The sequence below is a fragment of the Culicoides brevitarsis genome, chromosome 3, assembly GCF_036172545.1.
Source record: "Culicoides brevitarsis isolate CSIRO-B50_1 chromosome 3, AGI_CSIRO_Cbre_v1, whole genome shotgun sequence".
NCBI classification, from domain to species: Eukaryota; Metazoa; Arthropoda; class Insecta; order Diptera; family Ceratopogonidae; genus Culicoides; species Culicoides brevitarsis.
Genome location: NC_087087.1, coordinates 23,251,043 through 23,270,256, shown reverse-complemented (window position 1 = coordinate 23,270,256; position 19,214 = coordinate 23,251,043). Strand labels below are relative to the sequence as shown.

Here is a 19,214-nt window from a genome sequence, read left to right as displayed (position 1 = left end):
TAATTTCATTAAAAATATTTTTTTTTTTAATTAAAATAAATTTTAAATTTCAATTGTAAAAAAATGAAAAATTATTTAATAAAGTTTTATTTCCAATAACATTTAAATACCGACTTTTGTTTATTTTCGCTTATTTATTTAATTTTTTTTCTTCATTTTTTGAATTTTTTCTTTAAATTTATAATAATTATTTTTAAATTTTTTTATTTTTTAATATTTTTTAAAGTTTTAGTTATTTATTTAAATTTTGTTTAAAAACTTAAATATATTTAAAAGACACAATTTTTTTTGATGATAATTCTTTTTTTTTTATTTGTTATTTAAAAAAAAACTTTGTTTGATTTTATTAATTTTTTTAAATTTTAATCATAATGAATTTAAATTTTTTTATTAGTTAAAAAATTGAAAAAAATATTTAATTAAGTTCTTTTTACATTTCCCAATGGAAATCATTCTCGAAACTTGATAAGAACTTACAAATATTTTATCTCTAGCTCGTCTTTATGAAAAAATGCATTTCTAATTCAACGATGATCAAAGAGTGGAAAATTGAAAAATATTACAATAAGTTTTTTTGTCATCCTTTTTTATTAACAAAAAGCATTGTTGTGTCTATAAATCTCTCTTCATATAAAGATAATCTTCGATAACAAAAATTTCATAAAAAAATCGAAATTTTGCCCTTCCTGCATCCACATTGAGATGAAATTTAAATCTTGAACCAGAAAAAAAAATTTAATCATCGATGTCTCATCGAACCTCAACAAAAAAATTGTTTCTTATCACATGTATGACCACAATGCCGACGTATTGCCGAGAAATGTTGATAATTCACCCGAAAAATTGTCAGTTTGTCTTTCGCTATCAACGGAGTCGGTAATAATGACCATAATTAACACAATAATAATTCTTCTCGTGACCTTTTCATCGGAAGTTTTTTGTGTCAAGACATTCAATTGCACGTCGCTTGACAGTCCATGGCGGCAATTTCCCGGCTTATGTCGTGTCTTCGAAGCAAATTTCCTCGTAAATGACTCAGTAACCTTCGAACCGCATGGAATTGACACAAATTCGGAATACGAAATAACTTTTATGCGATCCAAAATGGAAATTATCCCGTCGGAGGTTTTTCGGAAAATACCGAAATTGGTGTCGTTTGAGGCACAATTTTGCCAGATGAAGGAAATTTCGTCCGTGAATGCGAGTAACTTGAAGAAATTTGATGTGAGCGAAAATGAAATTACCAAAGTTGAACGTGAGACTTTTGATGGAACGCTCAAACTGGAAGTGCTGAAGTTGAGTCGGAATCAAATCAGTTCAATTCATCGGGAAACGTTTTATTGGCTGCCTGAGCTGAAAAAAGTTTTGCTTAGCGAAAATCGCTTATATGCCATCGATAAATTTCTCTTTAGTCGACAGACAAAATTGGAATTTATTGACTTGAGTCGAAATTTGCTTGCTCACAAATTTGAGATGGTTTTGTACTTTGTGCCAAAATTGGATTTGTCCTTGAATGACATTGTCGCAGCCGAGATCGAAATGACCGTGCATGACATTGGCGAACTCGTGTCGGGCTGCTCCACGGAAATTTCGATGCAAAAAAATCAACTTACCGATTTTAAAGTCATCGGCGAAGCAGTTGTCGACTCACTGGATCTCAGTTGGAACAATTTCAGGTCCATGGAACGGATTCAACTGGAAAAACCAGCTCGAGTAACGTCACTGGACCTCTCTTCAAACCCTTTTTCGCTGATTTCGGGACAAGATTTGAACCGATATCCACACCTGGAGACACTGAATTTGCGAAATACCTCGTTGATTTTCGGTGCGAATAATATTTTCAGTCAATTATCGCGCTTGAAGTCGCTCGATTTGGCAAAAAATCATCTCGCATCGATTGACATGCGATTTTTCGAGCATTTGACACAACTGACGGAATTGGTGTTGGATCGGAATAATTTAACGGAGCTCAATACGCAGGAAATGACAGTAAAAAGATCAGAATTACTCAAAATTTCACTTTTTGAGAATAATTTTTCGTGCGAGGAGGTCAAGAGAATTGTGAGGAAACTTATTAGAATTAATGCGGAAGTCAAACAAAGACATGAATGGGAGTTGAGACGGTTTCCGACCACGTTTCAAGGTGTCGAGTGCAGTAATTAAGGGTAATTTTAAGTAAATTAATAAAATTTGTCGTTCGCTCTCTCTAGAATGTTTCTATTATTTGTCAAGTAAATGCTTCCCCTGCGTGAACTTTTGTTATCTAATCAATTGTTGTGTTCCTTATTGTGTGTAAAATTTACTTAATTTGCTGTGTGTGTTGACTTTCAAATTCAATTTTGTTATTTGTTACATGACGAACAATGTTTACACACAAATCTAATCATATTTTATTCGTGAACAATTTGGAATAAAAACAAATCAATGCAAGTGTGAATGGTTTTTGTCACGTATGATGAATTAAAGGCGGAATAAAATTTTAAAAATATTAACAAATGTTAAAAAATTAAATTTTAATTATTTTTTATTATTAATTTTTTTTTGTCCAAAATTGTATAATTTTTAAAAAAATATTTTTTTAATTTTAAATTTTTACTTTGCTTGAATATTTTTTAAATTTTTTTCTGTAAATTTGTGAAAGACACTTGGCACTAACTATTTAAAATTTTAAATTTCCTAAGTCACAAAATTTTTTTGCCGTTTTTCTCCAAAATGACAAAAAAATTACTTAGAATTTTTAAAAAATTATTTAATTTTTTATCAACAAATGGGTTAAAACTTTTCGAAAAATACCAATTTAAATATCATTTTATTTAATTTAAATTATTTAAAATTGTAGTTTTGAAATAATTTTTTATACAAAATTGCTGGATTTATTTCAATTGTTTTCGTTTTATTTTTTTTTTCATTAATTTTTCAAAATTTTAAGTTAATAATTTGAAAAATGTTTGAAAAAATATTTAAAAAATTATTTAAAAAATGTTTCAAAAAATATAAAAAAAATATTTAAAAAAATAAATAAAAAAATTGAAGTTTTGAAGAAAAATTTTTTTTTGATAAATTAAAGTTTTCAAATTCTAAAATAAATTTTATATTTTTCAAAAAATAAAAAATAAAGAAAAAAAATAAAAATATACCTAAAGGATGAAACAAGTCTGCTTTGAGGAAAACGTTAAATAAACAAAATATAAAGTATTTTTTTTTATTTTTTTAGATTAAAAAAATTAAATTTAGGTATAAATTTTGAAAAATTAAAAAAAAATAAGAAAAACGCAAAAAAAGAATTTTTTTTCAGGAAATTTTTAACTTTTTTCACATATTAGATTTTTGACTGGTGCAAACTTTTTATTAATTTTTTAGAATTTTTTTTTCTGAAAATAAAAAGTTTTAAAAATATTCTTTTACCTACATTGAAAAATTTTGGACAAAAAAAAATTTTTTTAGATCTAAATTTTGATCTCAGAAATTTTATTTATTTTTTTCTCAACTCATACATTTTTTTTAAATTTTCCATTCCGCCTTTTTTTCTAAAACAAACCAATTATTCGGTACATGTCACTCCATTAACGTTCCCTTGCTCTTCCACACTGCTACTATTCGTCGCCACCCCACTTTCATTTTCTGCCAACTCCACCATCATCGGCGGCACATGAACTTGATTACGTTCCCTCAACTGATCAAAAATCTTCTCCAAATACTCGCAATTCCAGTTATTGTGGAAAAGCGAAATGGCAAAAACGCGATTTGGCATCTGCTCTACGTGCAATTCCGTCAAATTATTCCCGTCGAGATTTAGCAACTCGATGGAATTGAGATTATGGAACAAATTGTACGGCACTGTTTCGATGTGACTGAAGGACAAGTCGAGTTCGGTCAAGTTAACGAGTCCCAGGAAGACATACGGGTCTGTCATTTTGAGATTTGTGTGATGCATGTACAAATTCCGCAAGTTATAAAAGTGCTGGAAGGTATCTTGCGACAAGGCACCGATTTCATTGTGTGACAAATCGAGGATTTCAATGTGATCCGGTAAGCGATCTCGTAAATCTGTCAAATCATCGATTTTATTGTGGTCTAGCGATAAATGGCGCACCTTGAAACGCTTGTCAACCTTGAATTGGTTGATTTTATTGTGACTTAGGAAGATTTTTACGTAGAATTTGGAGTAATATTGATCATTTAACTTCGCTTCGACCTGTTCCATCCAGAAATTTTCAATCATGTTGTACGATGCTTCAACGCTGGTCACTGATCCAAGTTGTAATTCCAAATTTTTCAACTGATTGTGGCTCAAATCGATATTCAGCAACATACTATTGGCTTTAAACAAGTCCGCATCCACAAAATCAATTTGGTTATAGCTCAAATTCACGTAACTCAAGTACGTGAGATCGTCAAAAGTCATCTGCTCGATTGTCGTGATCTTATTGAAGGGCAAATCGATGAGTCCCAAGTCGTTGGCGCCTTTGAAACTCGTCGCATCGAGTTTTTCAATCTCATTGTGAGCCAAAAAGAGTTTTCTTAAATAACTCGCGTTCCCAAAAACCTCCGATTGCAACTCTTCGACGCCACAATTGATCGCTTTGAGTGTTCTCAACTTCTCTACTTGCTCAAAAAGCTGCGATGGCAAATGCGGCAACGTCGAATTCTCAAAGACAATTTCGTAGTATCGATCTGGACCCAACTCGATCGGTGTCGTGTCGATTTCCGTCGGGGTTTCGTCATTTCGGGACACAATCAAGTCATTGACGGTGCACTGAACTGTCTTATCGTACGTTGATATGTCCGATGCGCAAATCAGTGGCACGACTAACGTTTCGCCAGCAGCGACATGCCATGCCAGAAGAAAGGTTGAGGTGAAAAATATTCCGAGATGAATTTTGTTCATTTTGTGTTGTTGACGATTCCGCAGTCAAGTAAGAACTGACGACGACGACAGGTTTTTTATTTTTGAGAAAAAGTGCAAAATTTTGCAGTCGGCCATGTGATTTGTGTGTGCAATAAAGTTCAATTAATGTATCACAAAAGAAGAAGCGCTTTTGATGATATGAAATTGTAAATATTTTTGTGTTTGCGACACAAAGTGGGAAGTTTATCATGACATTTTAATTAATTTCAGTTGGTTATCTACGGAATTTTATTAGACGAGACGTGAAAAGGAAGTGACCTGGAATGGCATTCATCAAGAAAGTAACAATTTTGCATCTTATTTCGACTGTTTTGGAGGAAGAGGATTTTTCTGAAGAAGAAACTGAAGCTAAGTGCAACCCTCGGATTTGTTCTTTGTGTCCCGTTAAGCTTATTAAAATACACGAAACTTTGTCAGACTACATCGCAAATTGTCATGTAAATGTGACTTGTATTTGTGGTGTGAATTTTTCCCACTATCGATTATACCTAAAACAATCCTCACGCAAGATACTGTATCAATTACTAGTCAGATCAAAATTGGAGTATGTTTCAGTTGCAGGGGCGTAGCGACCCTAAAATTTGGGTGCGGCGATTTCGAAAAATGCGCCTTTTTGGCTGTTGGCGCCCCCTTCCTCTTAAATGTTGATTAAAAATTCCTTAAATTTTTCGCTTTTTAGTTGAAATTTATGAATTTAAAGTGGAAAAAGTGAATTTAGCGCTCTAAAATAAAATTTAAAAAATTGAAAAATGCGAAAAAAATGACAAATAAGTTCAAATTTGGTTTAAAATTAATAAAAATTCTCAAAAAATTTTTTTTCTCATTTTTTTCCTTTTTCTCTCCGAAATTGCGCCTTTTCGATTTTTGCGCCTGCGGCGGATTGCCGCACTCGCCGCGCCGTTGTTACGCCTCTGTTCAGTTGTTTGTAATACAAGCGGTGTTACTAAATCTTCAAAAATTGAGTCGATCCAGAAGCAATTTTTGTTATTCGCCCTCAGAAATCTTCGATGGAGAAGTCACATTTACGCTCTTCCAGCATACAGTGACATATTAAAACTGTTAAACATGGAGCAGCGTAGCGCAAATAAAATGAATATTTTCTGACATTTACAAACATGTTTAAAAAAATCAAATTCTTTTTTGTCAAATTTTAAATTCCTATTGAAGAAAAAATGTTCATGAGGTACTCATGAGAATTTTTTTTTTATTAGAAACTGGACAAAACAAAATGAGGGATGATATGGATGCCACACTGGATCCAAGATGGCTTGATAACTTGCTGATAACAAAAATTAATGTTTTAATTGATGATTCTCAAAGCCACAAATGATTTTCTTTCTTAAACTTTACCTAGAAGAATAAAATTACATGTTTCTTCGTTCGCTTATTCTTTCAGAGTGAGGTTTTTCTTAATTTTTGGGACGTTTAGCGTAAAAATCGAAAATAAATTTTTCATAGGGCATTTTTTTCAAAAAAATCATCAGGTAATATTGTTCAGAAACATTTTCAAGTTTTTCAAGATATTTAATTTTATATGAGAATCACATGAAAATTTTTGAAATTTAGAACAATTGTACATCGATCAATTGAAAATATTCATGGAAACTTGTTAAAAATCTTAAAAATTCATTGGAAAATTCATGGAAACTGGTAAAAAAATCTCGAAAAATTCATAGAAATTGGGAAAACTCTAATTTTTTTTATTTTTTAAAAAGGTAAATTTTGGACAGATCCGGAAAATTCACGGAAAATCTAAAATGAACTAAATTAACTTTTTTTCCATAAAAATCATGACAATTGACTTAAAATCAATAAAATAAAAATTAAACTCGAAAAATAATCCTAAAAAATGACATTTAACGGTCATTTAAAAGCTCCCCATTTACCGTATTTTTCAAAATCCACGAGGAGATTTTCCCCTTTTGTATCCGGACACGCGTTTGATGGTATGTGTAACACCACCTCCTTATAGCGCCTGCCCGTTATTTGAATATTTGAAAGATTGCGTTGAAATCGTACAACACATAATTTGGCGAAAGAGGTTTACCTAAGTAAGAATAGCAGATCCATTACCTACTGAGTTTTAGTTTGTCCTTTTAACACAAAGGTTCGTCATTAATGTGTTTATAGTTTATTTTTTCGTCATATCGCTGTAAAAGTGTGCGCGCGTGTGTTACTAACGAAAAATATTAAATTAACGCCAAAAAAAATTTTTTTTTTCGAGGAATCATCCGTGAACAAATCTCGTGGATTTCCAGCAACGCAAGATGTGCTTCAATAAATCCTTCATGTAATTATTTTTTTTCTCTTGTTTATTTGGTATCACTTTCCTTTTTCACACACACTCTCAATTTTATCAATTATCTCAATTTCGTCTGGCGCACATTATAAATTTTTAATGAGTTGGCAGAAAAAACTTTCTCGCACCTCCTTTTGTGGTATTAATTACCTAGACAACGCCAAAACGGACAAAAAAAAGGTCTTCGCATATGAAGATCAATTGAAATTGTCTACAAGTTGCCCCATGAGTCGTCGCGCATACATCGCTTTTATTTCGTTCCGTATCAATTAGGTTAATTTATCATCATGAGAAATTAATAAGATGACTTTTTTTTACATGTTGTCTGCTCTAATTATTATTATTTGTTGCCGTTTTTTGTGTGTTGAATGATGATGATGATGAAGCGCGCATAGCAATAAAGTTCGCTGATTAAAACGAATTATGGTCATTTGATGGCAAATAATTACAAGGAATTTGAAATGTTTTAACGAGATTAAGTAGATTTTTTTTGTGCAATTTAAGCAATTTTACGCGGAAAAAATAACCTTCGTGTCTGTCAAAAATGTTTGCCGTGATCAAATATTAACGATCAATTTTGTGTGTAAATAAAAATCGATTAAAGGACATTTTTTGTGTGTCAAATTATGTCTTCTTGTGAAATAATGAGATTCATGGTCATTTATGTGTCACTTGATTGTAAACTTTGACAGTTACTAATTTTTTTCTTGTCTTTGCTTCTTTTTCTCGTTGTCTTTAATGTAATTCACTTGAAAATGTGTCTTTTTGGCACATAAATTTTTTTAAATAAAAATTTAAATTTAATTACCTTTTGTAAAATTAAACGAGAATGAATTGCATTCGTGTATAAAACGAATGACTTGACCGCATTTCAATGTGTTCAATTCCATGATTTTTCATAAATTTTTCGAGTTTTCCCGAAGATATTTATCAATTTTCACTTTTCATGTTACTCACGAGACTCCCCTGAACATTTTAAAATTTTGAAATTTTAAAATTTTGAAAAAATTTTTTTTCACTTTTCATGTTACTCACGAGACTCCCCTGAACATTTTAAAATTTTGAAATTTTTCAAGATTTTCCGATTTTCCATGAATTTTCCGAGTTTTCCCGAAAATTTTCATCAATTTTCATCGACAACATTTTCCAACGGATGAACACTCATTTAAATTTCCAACGGATAATTTTTTTAAATATGCTGTCAAATCTGTCAATTGAAAAGAATTCGCCAAACCTGCTAATTCAAACAAATTTAAAGTGGCACACCACACAGACGGACGGACAGACAGACGGACGGACGGACGACATCACGAGCACAATACCGCATTTTTTTCAAAAAATTGAAATGCGGTAAAAAAAAAAATAAATTAATTAAAATTAAATTAAAATCAATAATTTTAATAAAATAAAATATTAAAAAATATTTATTGCTCGATTTATTGATAATATTTAAAAATTTTCAAATTAAATTATTAAATTAATTAAGACATTAAATGTTATTTATTTAGACGAATAAATTTATTTTTTTTTTCATTTTTGTCCCATGAGGATTTTCATGAGGAGAGAGGGGGAAAAAATAAATATTTTTGATTTTTTTTTTTCATAATCTTTTAAACGATTAACGTTGATTCTTAACATTTATTAATCTTTAGTTTATATAATTTCCAAATTTGAACCTAAATTGAAGAAAATTCAAACAAAATCTCAAAAAATAAAAATTTTTGAAAAAAATTATTTTGGTCACGTGACTTAAAAAAAATTTCTTTTACATTTCAATAAAAATCGTCCTTTAAAAGCGAATTTCCTTTGTTTTTTTTTTGTATAATTTTATTGACAGCATTGATTTTTCAATTAAAAAATTCAAAAAAAATGTCAAAAATATTTAATTTTTTAATTTAATTTTTATTTTTCCCCCTGAAGTTTTTCGAGGCGGGCGACAAAAAATGGATTTACTAAATTTATTCGCCTTAATAAATTATTCACTTATTTCTATAACTGAAAAAAAATGACATCTTCAAAAATTAATTTAAAATAAATATTAAATTTAGCATACAAAAATTTTCCTTTCATAGTCTTTTTAAAAAAACAAAAATTATAATAAAAATTTTAAATTAATATTGATATTCATAAAAATATTAATTTTTTTATATTTTGTGCAGAAAAATTTCGATATTTTTTTTAATTATCTTTAAAATAATTCATTTCTGATAATAAATTATTCGTATAATTTTTTTATTAAACATTTTTCTAAAATTCGTAAAATGTTTTAATCAAAAATAAAATTTTTAATTAAATAATAATTATTAAAAAATATAACTAAAAAAAAGAATATTTTCAACAAAATCAGATGTTATTCGTAAAAATTCACAGTAAAAAAATTAATAAAAAATTGATTAAATGTTAAATTCTAAATTTAAAAATAAATTTTCAAAATATGGTACGTAACCTATGGAAAAAATATATTTGGGTCAAAAGACAATTTTCTTAAACTTACCTGATTTAAGTTTTATTTTCAGAAGTCATGAATAGCTAATAATAATCCACAATATCGCATGAAGAAGAAAAATCTCCTCTGATCCCTTTGCCATAAATACACAACTGTGTCACACAAACGCACGAAAAAAAAAAATAGAAATAGTGTGTAAGACTTTCCTTCTTCTTTTTTGTGTGATGCAACCGACAAAGAAAGCAAGAATAAAAGAAAAATATGTGATGTTATGCTAAGTGATTTTACATTGATGTTATATTAAGGATATTTAGAGCACTCACTTTACAACACACCGACGACAACGTAGTGGTGGTGGTGGTGCTTAATCGCTGAACAACAAGATGAGTGTCCTTGATTTCCATTCGTAGTTTATGCGAAACGAGATAAGCCCATGGGGATGCAATGTCTATTAAAATTTTGTGAATATAATGAGAGAAAAATTTGTCAAAAGTCACCAACACTCTTCGAATATGTCGTCGAAACGGTGCGTCGTCGTCGAAGAAACAACGAAAATCGATGAAATTTTCGTGACAGCTTTTACAAAATTTTTCAATTAAATTCTTTTCCTGTGTGTTTTTGCACACACAGACTGACAACAAAGAAGAAGGAGGAATCAAAAATTCTAAAACTTTGTCATCATCGTCATCATAAACGTCGCACTTTTTTTTTCCGTGTGTTTAATATTATTAAAATATCTGTCAACGTGTATAAGCGCAAGCATATCAAACAAGCATTTTTGAGAGCGAGTTAGAAATGTGAACTAATTTCATTTCATTATTATACATTGCTCGTTACTCTCGTGTTTTTCTCACATTAGGTATTTTGATATTTAATCCACTTTTGTCACAAATATGTTTCGAGTTTGTGTGTGATGTTTGTTCGGTTGTAAGGAACAAGCTTCTTATCACTTTTTATAAATCTCATTGTTTTTGGAGTTGTCATCGTCTCTGTTTACATGACAATGAATGACTGACATGTTGGGATGCCAGTCTTCGATGGGGACACAATTTGAGGACGAAGGACCAAGATTTTTTTTTTAAATGTGAAGTGCTTGTAGTTGATGTTCATTCAGTAAATTCGTTGATTTTGTAAATAAAAGGAGGAAACTGTGAATACGTTGAATAAGAAGAGATGCACAAAGATAATTTAATCAAGTTTCATTTCTTGTTGCATTTTGTATGGAGTTCCAAGAAATTCGTTTTTGTAGTCTAGACGGTAGTTACAAGCAACATATTTTTACTTGAGGTAAATTGATTTTGAGAATCTTGTAATCTGTTTAATGAAAGAGGTTTCAGATTTTTTTTTATTTTCTGAAAAATTCAATTAGTAAAATTCTTATTAAATTTCTTATTTCATTAATTTCTCTGTCTTTAAAATTCAATTATAAACTATTCAATTTCTTTTATCCAACTTTTTCACTTGTGAAATAAAATTTAAATTTATTTAAAGCTTTTTAGTTTTTTTTTAATTTATTAGGTATTATTTTTAATTATTTATTTTTAATTATTATTATTTTTAATTATTATTTATTAGGCCGCTCCAAATGAAAATCAAAAATAAAGTCCAAAATTTTTAAAAATAAAATGGGGGGGGGGCAAAATAAAAAAAAATTAAAATACTATTTTTATACATTTTATGAAAAATTTTTAAACGTTAAAAAATTTTGTTAATTATTCTTTTTTGAGATTTGCTAATTTAAAATAGATTTCAGAATATTAAATATTGAAAATTAAAGAAAAAAATTTCATACAAAAAAAATTTGAAAAATAAAATCAAAAATTTAAAAAAAAAATTAAAGAAAAAATTTAAATTAATCATAATTTAATGATTTTTTAAACAAAATTGAGTAAAAATTGAAAATTTTTGAATAAAATGGCAAAAAACGTCCATTTTTAATAAAATTTTTTCCTTTTTTTTTGCCCCATTGGATTTTCGACTTTTAAAATGGGGCATCTAAAATATTTTTGATTTTCATTTGGAGCGGCCTTACTTAAATTTAATTAATTTAATTAAAAGTAAAATTTTTGAAGCCTTGGAAATCAGTAAAAAATTATTTTTTTTAATTTTAATAAATTTTTGTTCAATTTAAGAATTTTTTCTAAAATTATTTTTTTAAATAAAACTTTCAAATAATGGCCAGTTTTACTAAAAAATATTACAAAATATTTCGTATTTAAAAAAAATAAAATAAAAAATATTAAATTTTCTTTACGTAATTTAAATTTTCTGTGAGATTAATTAAATTTTGCGTGTTTTACTTCTTTTTAATGTATAAATTTAATTTAATTTTTAAATTTATAAATTAAAAAAATTTAAACTACATTTTTTTAAATTTATTCTGTTAAATTTAGTAAAAACACAAAATAGTTAAAAAAAAAAACAAAATAAAAAAAAAATTAAATGAAAAAAATTATTAAAAATTAATTTTAAATTTTTGAAAAAAAAAACAGACAAAAATGCGATTTTACGCTGACTTTTCACTATTATTAATTTCTTTCACTTCTTCTACTTCTTTCACGCACAATCCTTTATGCTGTGACACTTTATTTAATTACGTCAAACAAGACGACTTTACAAATACATAAACATATAATTGAATTTGTGTAATTGACACTCAAATACGATTCCCACTGTGAATAATTTGCGTTTTTTGTTCAAAATAAAACAATTATCTCGAGAAAAATTCATAATATTTTTTCCACTGAGTGACGCGAGACGACGAAAAAAAAGTGTCGTCCCCGTCTTCCCAACTTTTCCAAACAATTTCAATTATAAATAATTTTTCTTGTTGAAAGGATATCCTGAAAACTTTTGGATTATTCATTACAAAAACAGTTATGCAGCAGCGCGGACGCCTGGTTATAAAAGAAATATGTTTAACAACATAATATTTTTTGGCATAAAAGGGTTGAGATTTGTGATTTCTGCGAGTTGATACGAAATAAAATAAAAAGAAAGCGAAAAACAAATAAAAAATTCGAAAAATTGAATTTTTATTCCTTTTTATTTACAACGAAATGCGTATCATCCATATAAATGACACATTTTTCCGATATTCATTTAAACAAATAAGAATCCTATAAATAAATATGGCAGGCGAAACACAACTCAGCGCTTTTATTTTCGCATATGTGACACCTGAATGGACGGTGTTTTTATTTTTTTTACGTTTATGTCTGTCTTTTGATTGTGATTTTTGTTGGTTTGTATTCATGAGGTCGTTCAAAGCGAAAGAAATGAACAACGCAGATTTTATTTTGGTAGTTCTTTATAGATATTTAGATAAAACAAAAACATATAACGGGTTAAAAAATGGCCAAGTGGGATCCGATCAATGTGGATGCCAAAGAAAACAAAGCTCTTGAAAAAAATATTTCGTTCGTAAAATATCACAAGGAAGACGAAAAAACTTTCTCATTACAAGTTTTGAAGGTTTTTTGAATCCCTCGTGATTTAAATTGACTATGTAAATAAAAATTGAAAAACAATCAATAGTTTGACATCTGCTGCCATTCACCGTTCATGATGTTACCTTTAGTCATGTACGTGTCTTTGTAATAAATTAATGTCTCGCAATTTGCATAATTCACTTAGTTCACTTAATTCAGAAAAATAAAATTATTTAATTTGGCAAAAATAAATATTTAAATTTCCTTAAAATTAAAAATTAATTAGTCAGTCAACAATTTTTGAGTAAATTTTGACAATTTTTCCTTTTTTTTTATTAATTGTTGATTCATTTTTAAAGAAAATAATTTTTACATTTTTTATTTTAACTCAAATATGTATTTTTTAAAATAAAAAAATCATTTTCCACACAATAAATCGGAATTTTTTGGATTTCATACTTCTTTAAACCATTAAAAAGTTCGTATTTGAGTAATATTTAACTAAAATTCACTAAAATTTACTAAAATTCTAAATTTACTAAAATTCTAAAAAGATATAAATTAAGATTTTTTAACTTCTTTTAATAGAAGTTCAGATTTTTTTAGTTTTCCTAATTCAAAAATGTACCAAAAATTGAACAATTTCCTATTTTTAAGATATTCTCGATTTCAAAAATCATTTAATTTATTTTTAGTTAAATTTTATTGAAATTCTTATCAAAAATTTAATTTTCATCACTTTTTGTCGTTTTTTATGACATGCTTAATTTTTATGACATGATTAAAAGATAATTTTTCAATGTTTTTTTCTTATTTTTCTCAATCAGGTAAAATTAAAAATCTTACAAAACAGCAATTTTTCACATTGCAAGACATTAAGTAGGTAACATTAGCAAAGAAAATATTCAAAAATATTTTTCCCGCAAATCCCGTGAGTCGCGTTAAAAGTAGCATAATTTAAGCAAAGATTACGTTATTTCTAGACGATTACACGGCTTTGCTCTACACTTTATGATGACGGATACGGATACAAAATGCAATTTTGGTTACTTTACCACACTGATTTAAATAGAGCTAAGTAAGTACACAAAATTTGCATATACGGGAAGTTCGAATTATGAAACAGACAAATAAACGTCGATGTTTTCATCAGCAAAAGAGGAGGATGGATTGAATTTGCTCAAACACATATATTCAAAATCTATCTCCTCTCGTGCCATTTCGTGCCTGAATGTGTGAATATTTTGCATGTAATTATACAAACATGACTTTATGATGGCAATTCACTCCGATCTGAAAACAGGAATATGCAGTAAAAGGAAATCAAACATTCAAGTGGGAACGATCGTAATTAATTGATTCGGTTTTGTTTGTTTTGTTGTGGCTTAGCACACATTCAATCAGGTGAGATTTGATTGCGATTTAGCAATTAATGTGCTATTGCAAGTAATTATGGATTACTCTGGTAATTTTGTTATGAGAGGTCGTAAGAGTTTGATTGGAGAATTTTCATTTGAGAATAAAAAATTGTAATAAAAAGTTTTAATTGAAAAAAGCTCCTAAAGATTGATATATTCTACATTTTCAATAATATTTGAAAAAAAATATTTACAGGGCATTTAAAAAATAAAAATTTAACTATTTTTTTTGTACAAAAAGTCTTCATTGATCAATAATTTTTTTTTTCATGAAAAGTCGAAATTTTAATTGAACAAAAAAAGTTTAAAATTTCAGAAAAAAAAATTTAAAAATTTTCGACTTTTTAATAAAATTAGTATTCAGCATTGATATTTTAATTTTTTTTTTACAAATTGACTAAAATTTCTTCAATTATAAAAAACCATTTATCGTTAAATGTAATCAAACAATATTTTCAAATAAAGCGAAAATTTTGATATTATTTCAATTTTAACTGTATTTCAATTAAATTTTCGTAAGATATTGAACTTTCATAAAATATTCTTTAATCCAATTAAAATCTAAGTTTTAAATCAAATTTTATTAAAAACTCCCTATTTTCCAAAGAAATTTATCGAAAATTCAACAATAAATCCAATAAATTTTCATCTACTCATCAACAAACAAATATTGACAAATCTGCTTTGTGTGATGAAAACTGCATCGATATGAATTATATCATATCTAATAGAAATTTGTCATCATCTCATTCAATATATTCAAATCCACTCCATTTCTCCTACTAACCTTGATCCACCAACTATCAAGATGGATTTAGTCCTTTCATCGTCTTCGACATCGTTGATGATGAGATTTTAAACTTTGTCGTTCTCTAATAGATTTGTTTAGTTTTGTTCAAAGAAAGTTGCGGCATTGAAAAAAATATATAGAAGTTTTCGTTCAGAGAACATCCAACGTTGGTATCGGATTTCAATTTCCTTTACAATCTAACTAAACGATTTAATCACGTGATATAATATAACCACGTGACTTGAAAATATTTCAAAGCACGTGACTTGAAAATTTATTAAATTACCTGGTTTGAGAAATTTTTAAACCATGTGTCCTAAACAAATTTCAAACCACGTGACTTCGAAATCGTTCGAACAGATGAGATTTTAAACGTTCAAATCGTTCATACTAATAATTTGATTAGTTTTTTCAAACCACGTACCTGAAAAAAAATTTAAAACCTGAGAATATTTCAAACCACGTGACCTGAAAATTCTTCAAATTACGTAATCTAAGAAAATTTCATCCCTAAACAAATTTCAAACCACGTGACTGAAAAAAGTTCGAACAGAGAGATTTTCTAACCACGTGACCTCAAATTCTTCATACTACATAATTTGATAATTTTACAAACCTTGAACATTTTAAAACCTAAGAAATTTTTCAAACCACGTGACCTGAAAATTTATTAAATTACCTGGTTTGAGAAATTTTTAAACCATGTGTCCTAAACAAATTTCAAACCACGTGACTGAAAAAAGTTCGAACAGAGAAATTTTCTAACCACGTGACCTCAAATTCTTTATACTCTACATAATTTGATAGTTTTTCAAACCACGTGACCTGAAAAATTTTAAAACCTGAGAATATTTCAAACCACGTGACCTGAAAATTCTTCAAATTACGTACCTGAAAAAATTTCAAACCACGTGACTTAAAAAATTTTAAAATTTTTGTAAATTCCAAACCACGTGACCTAAAAAAATCATACCACGTGACCCAAAGATTTTTCAAAGCACGTGAATTGAAAACTCCTCGAAAACGCGTGACTTGTCTCACCATCATCAACGTCATCCCACATTTCTTTCTCCGAAATGCGTTAAAAATGTCGAACGTGGCGTGGCATCAACAAGTCTAAATCGATTAATGGCCATTTATCACCGTAATCCACGTTTTTCTGTTGAGTCAGTATCGTAAATCGTTGCTAAGTGAAAGGTAGAGCACATTAAATGTGTCAATTTTTCATGTAAATGTCGAGTGATAAAAGTCCCTTTGAATTGACATTTTTGCTCCATTAAAGCCAGCCGAACCCCTTTAAAAGGTATTTTTAGACCTTTTTTCCCTCTAATTAATTAAATCATGTCAAAAGTTCAAGAATCTCGTAAACTTTTTGCATGGTTTCTCGTCTCAACTCGTTGCACAAACACAGATCTGCGATAATAAAATAATTTAATTTTGCGATAAGAAATCGAACCGCGACACAATTTCCACACAAACAAATAACGCTAGATTGATTTTCATCGCATCGCGTGTTCAACCACGTGAAAACGATACGATAATGCACTTTAAAGCCATCATGTTGTTGCCACAGTTTTCAATTTATTTTTTCCGATGATTTTTTTTTTAGTCTATGTGCCATCGTCGAATGAATGACAAACAAAAAATTATGACAAAATCCGCGATTTTTTACTGATCTGGCTTTGCCACAATTGCCAAATAGCAAAAAATGCCACTTTTTGGCACAGGTTGTTTCAGCAGGAACGCTCCTTTATCGGGACTTTTCCGAAATAAATCTGCGCCTTGAATTTTTTCTTGCGCATCTTCTTCCACATCTAATCGCGTACCAATCGGCAGCAACTCTTTCATCTCCAGCAAAGGCACATCTGGCGGCATTTGATCAAACGGCGAGTCCAAAGAGGCATTTTCCAACGCTGACATCAAATAAAACAAAAAATCATTTCGTAAACGGGCTTCTTCGAAACTGCGTGCTTGCATTTTGAGTTTTTGCATCCAGTGAACGGGAATGATGCGATTTTCTTTTTAATTTTCATTTGGAATCGAATTACACAAAAAAAAGTTAATTAAAATCGATTTAATTGACGTTAACTGTCCAAGTACTTACCACCGTGATAATGTTCATCCAGTGCACTTTTTGCTCTGAATAACATCATTTCAAAGTCATAATCCAGTTGTTTAATACGCGACTCCATATTTTTATTTTTGTTCTAATTTAATTTAGTTTTTTTTTTGTTGCAATGAGGAAAAAATAGTACATGTGTTTCTGACAGACATGAGTGTGACATGACAATTAAAGAGTATCATGGCAATCTATTTTTTTTTCTCCAACAATTTAGAAGAATGCACAAACCGCAATCATTTTTACATTTTTTCCTCCTCTTTTTGTCGTGTAATGCGATTTTAAATCTGCATTTGTGTGTCAAACAAAAAGAGAAAAACGTTTCAAAAAGATTTTAATAGAGAAAAATTCCGAGAAAGAAAAGGGAAATCAAGGGTCACCGCACTCATGTATAGTAATAATAATAGTTTCCACTCAATTCACCAAAATAATTTCCATAAAAGCTAAGAGTCGTGTCGAAGAGGGAAGAGTATTTAAAACGACTTGAGTGGATTATTTTTATCTCACTTTTTATTTGTTTTAATTTCAAAATTTCATTGGGGTTAAAATCTAAAATTGTGCGTTGGGTAAAAATTCAAATTGTGCATCGGGTCAAAAACTTTAATTTTGCATTGGGTCAAAGGCTCGAATTTCGCGTTAGATCAAAACTTTTTAAAATTTTTTATTGGGTGAAAATTCAAAATTTAGGGAGAGACCTCATATTGTGCATTGGGTAAAATTTTAAATTTTTTACTGGGCTATTGATTTAAAATGCACTTTAGGCCTTAAATTCAAATTGTGGATTGGGTAAAAACTAAAAATGTGCATTGGGGTCAAAATTTAAATTTCGCGTTTAGTCAGAAGCTCATTGGGTCAAAAAAAAATCAAAATGTTCATTGTTCTCAAATTAAATATTGGGTAAAAATTAAAATTTCGCTTTGGGTCAGAATTTTAAAATGTTCATTACTAATTTAAAATACACTTAGATCATAAATTTAAATTGTGCATTGGGTGAAAATTTGCATTGGATTTCATGCGTGGGGTCAGAAGCTCAAAATTAACATATTCAAAATGTACATTGGGTCAAAAATTTAAAATGTGCATTGGGGTTGAAATTTCAAATTTTTCGTTGAATCCCCAATGTACAAATTGTGCATTGGGTTAAAAACTCGGGTGAAATGTAAATTTTCATTAAAATATGCATTGAGTTGGATCAGAGACTTAAAATACACATTGGGGTGAAATGTTATATTGTGCATTGGGTCCTAAATTCAAAATAGGAATTAGGTAAAAATTTAATTTTAAATTTATATAAAAATTTCTGATAAAAAGCTCAAAAGAAAGAGCTTGATATTCTTTTGTTAAAAATTCGAAAGTTGCATATTTATTTTCAAGTTATTTAGAATTTTTTAAATATTTTTTCCTTTAAATTTTAAAATTGTTTTTCCAAGTAATTTTAAATTCTGAAAACAAACGGACAGACATAAAAATTCTTTCAATGTAATTTTTCCATTTTTAAATCTATTTTTAAAAAAAGGCAAAACGAAAAATTTTTAAAACAATTACTTAGACAAAGATCGTCGTCAGACGCAGGCACTCGCATGTCACATGAATTGCTTAACCACACAAGAAAACGGGAAAGAAACGGAAAATGACATGTCATTAGTGAAGGTGTCTGCAAAGTGTTTTACACGAGTTTTTCTGTGCTTGAAGCACTTGTAGCTCTTTTTTTTTGTTAATAACACCTCAACATTTACGTGTCGATAAAGCTTCAGGAGAGAGAAAAAAAATGTTTTTGTGTCAAATTTTACGACCTTTTTTGC

The 19,214-nt window shown here is 28.7% G+C and overlaps 3 protein-coding genes across 3 annotated transcripts; 1 reads left to right on the top strand and 2 right to left on the bottom strand.

Moving 5' to 3' along the window:
* Nucleotides 1–882: 882 nt before the first annotated feature.
* LOC134835369 (leucine-rich repeat-containing protein 15-like) lies at nt 883–2,163 on the top strand. The gene has a single exon (XM_063850246.1). It carries the CDS (start codon nt 883–885, stop codon nt 2,161–2,163), a length of 1,281 nt encoding a protein of 426 aa, XP_063706316.1.
* A 1,301-nt stretch (nt 2,164–3,464) lies between these two features.
* LOC134834313 (insulin-like growth factor-binding protein complex acid labile subunit) lies at nt 3,465–4,897 on the bottom strand. The gene has a single exon (XM_063848932.1). The coding sequence runs from the start codon at nt 4,886–4,888 to the stop codon at nt 3,542–3,544; it is 1,347 nt and encodes a 448-aa protein (XP_063705002.1). The 5' UTR covers nt 4,889–4,897; the 3' UTR covers nt 3,465–3,541.
* Nucleotides 4,898–16,961: 12,064 nt separating this feature from the next.
* Nucleotides 16,962–17,485, bottom strand: LOC134835735 (uncharacterized). Its single transcript, XM_063850678.1, has 2 exons — nt 17,401–17,485; nt 16,962–17,311 (listed from the first exon to the last, which is right to left on the bottom strand). Exons 1-2 carry the CDS (start codon nt 17,483–17,485, stop codon nt 16,962–16,964), a joined length of 435 nt encoding a protein of 144 aa, XP_063706748.1.
* Between the last annotated feature and the right edge of the window lie 1,729 nt (nt 17,486–19,214).

Coding starts and splice junctions, on each gene's coding strand:
- LOC134835369 (XM_063850246.1), top strand. CDS start 883: ATGACCATAATTAACACAATAATAATTCTTCTCGTGACCTTTTCATCG.
- LOC134834313 (XM_063848932.1), bottom strand. CDS start 4,888: ATGAACAAAATTCATCTCGGAATATTTTTCACCTCAACCTTTCTTCTG.
- LOC134835735 (XM_063850678.1), bottom strand. CDS start 17,485: ATGGAGTCGCGTATTAAACAACTGGATTATGACTTTGAAATGATGTTA. Junction 17,312..17,400: donor ACTGGATGAACATTATCACG/GTGGTAAGTACT, acceptor AAAATTAAAAAG/AAAATCGCATCATTCCCGTT.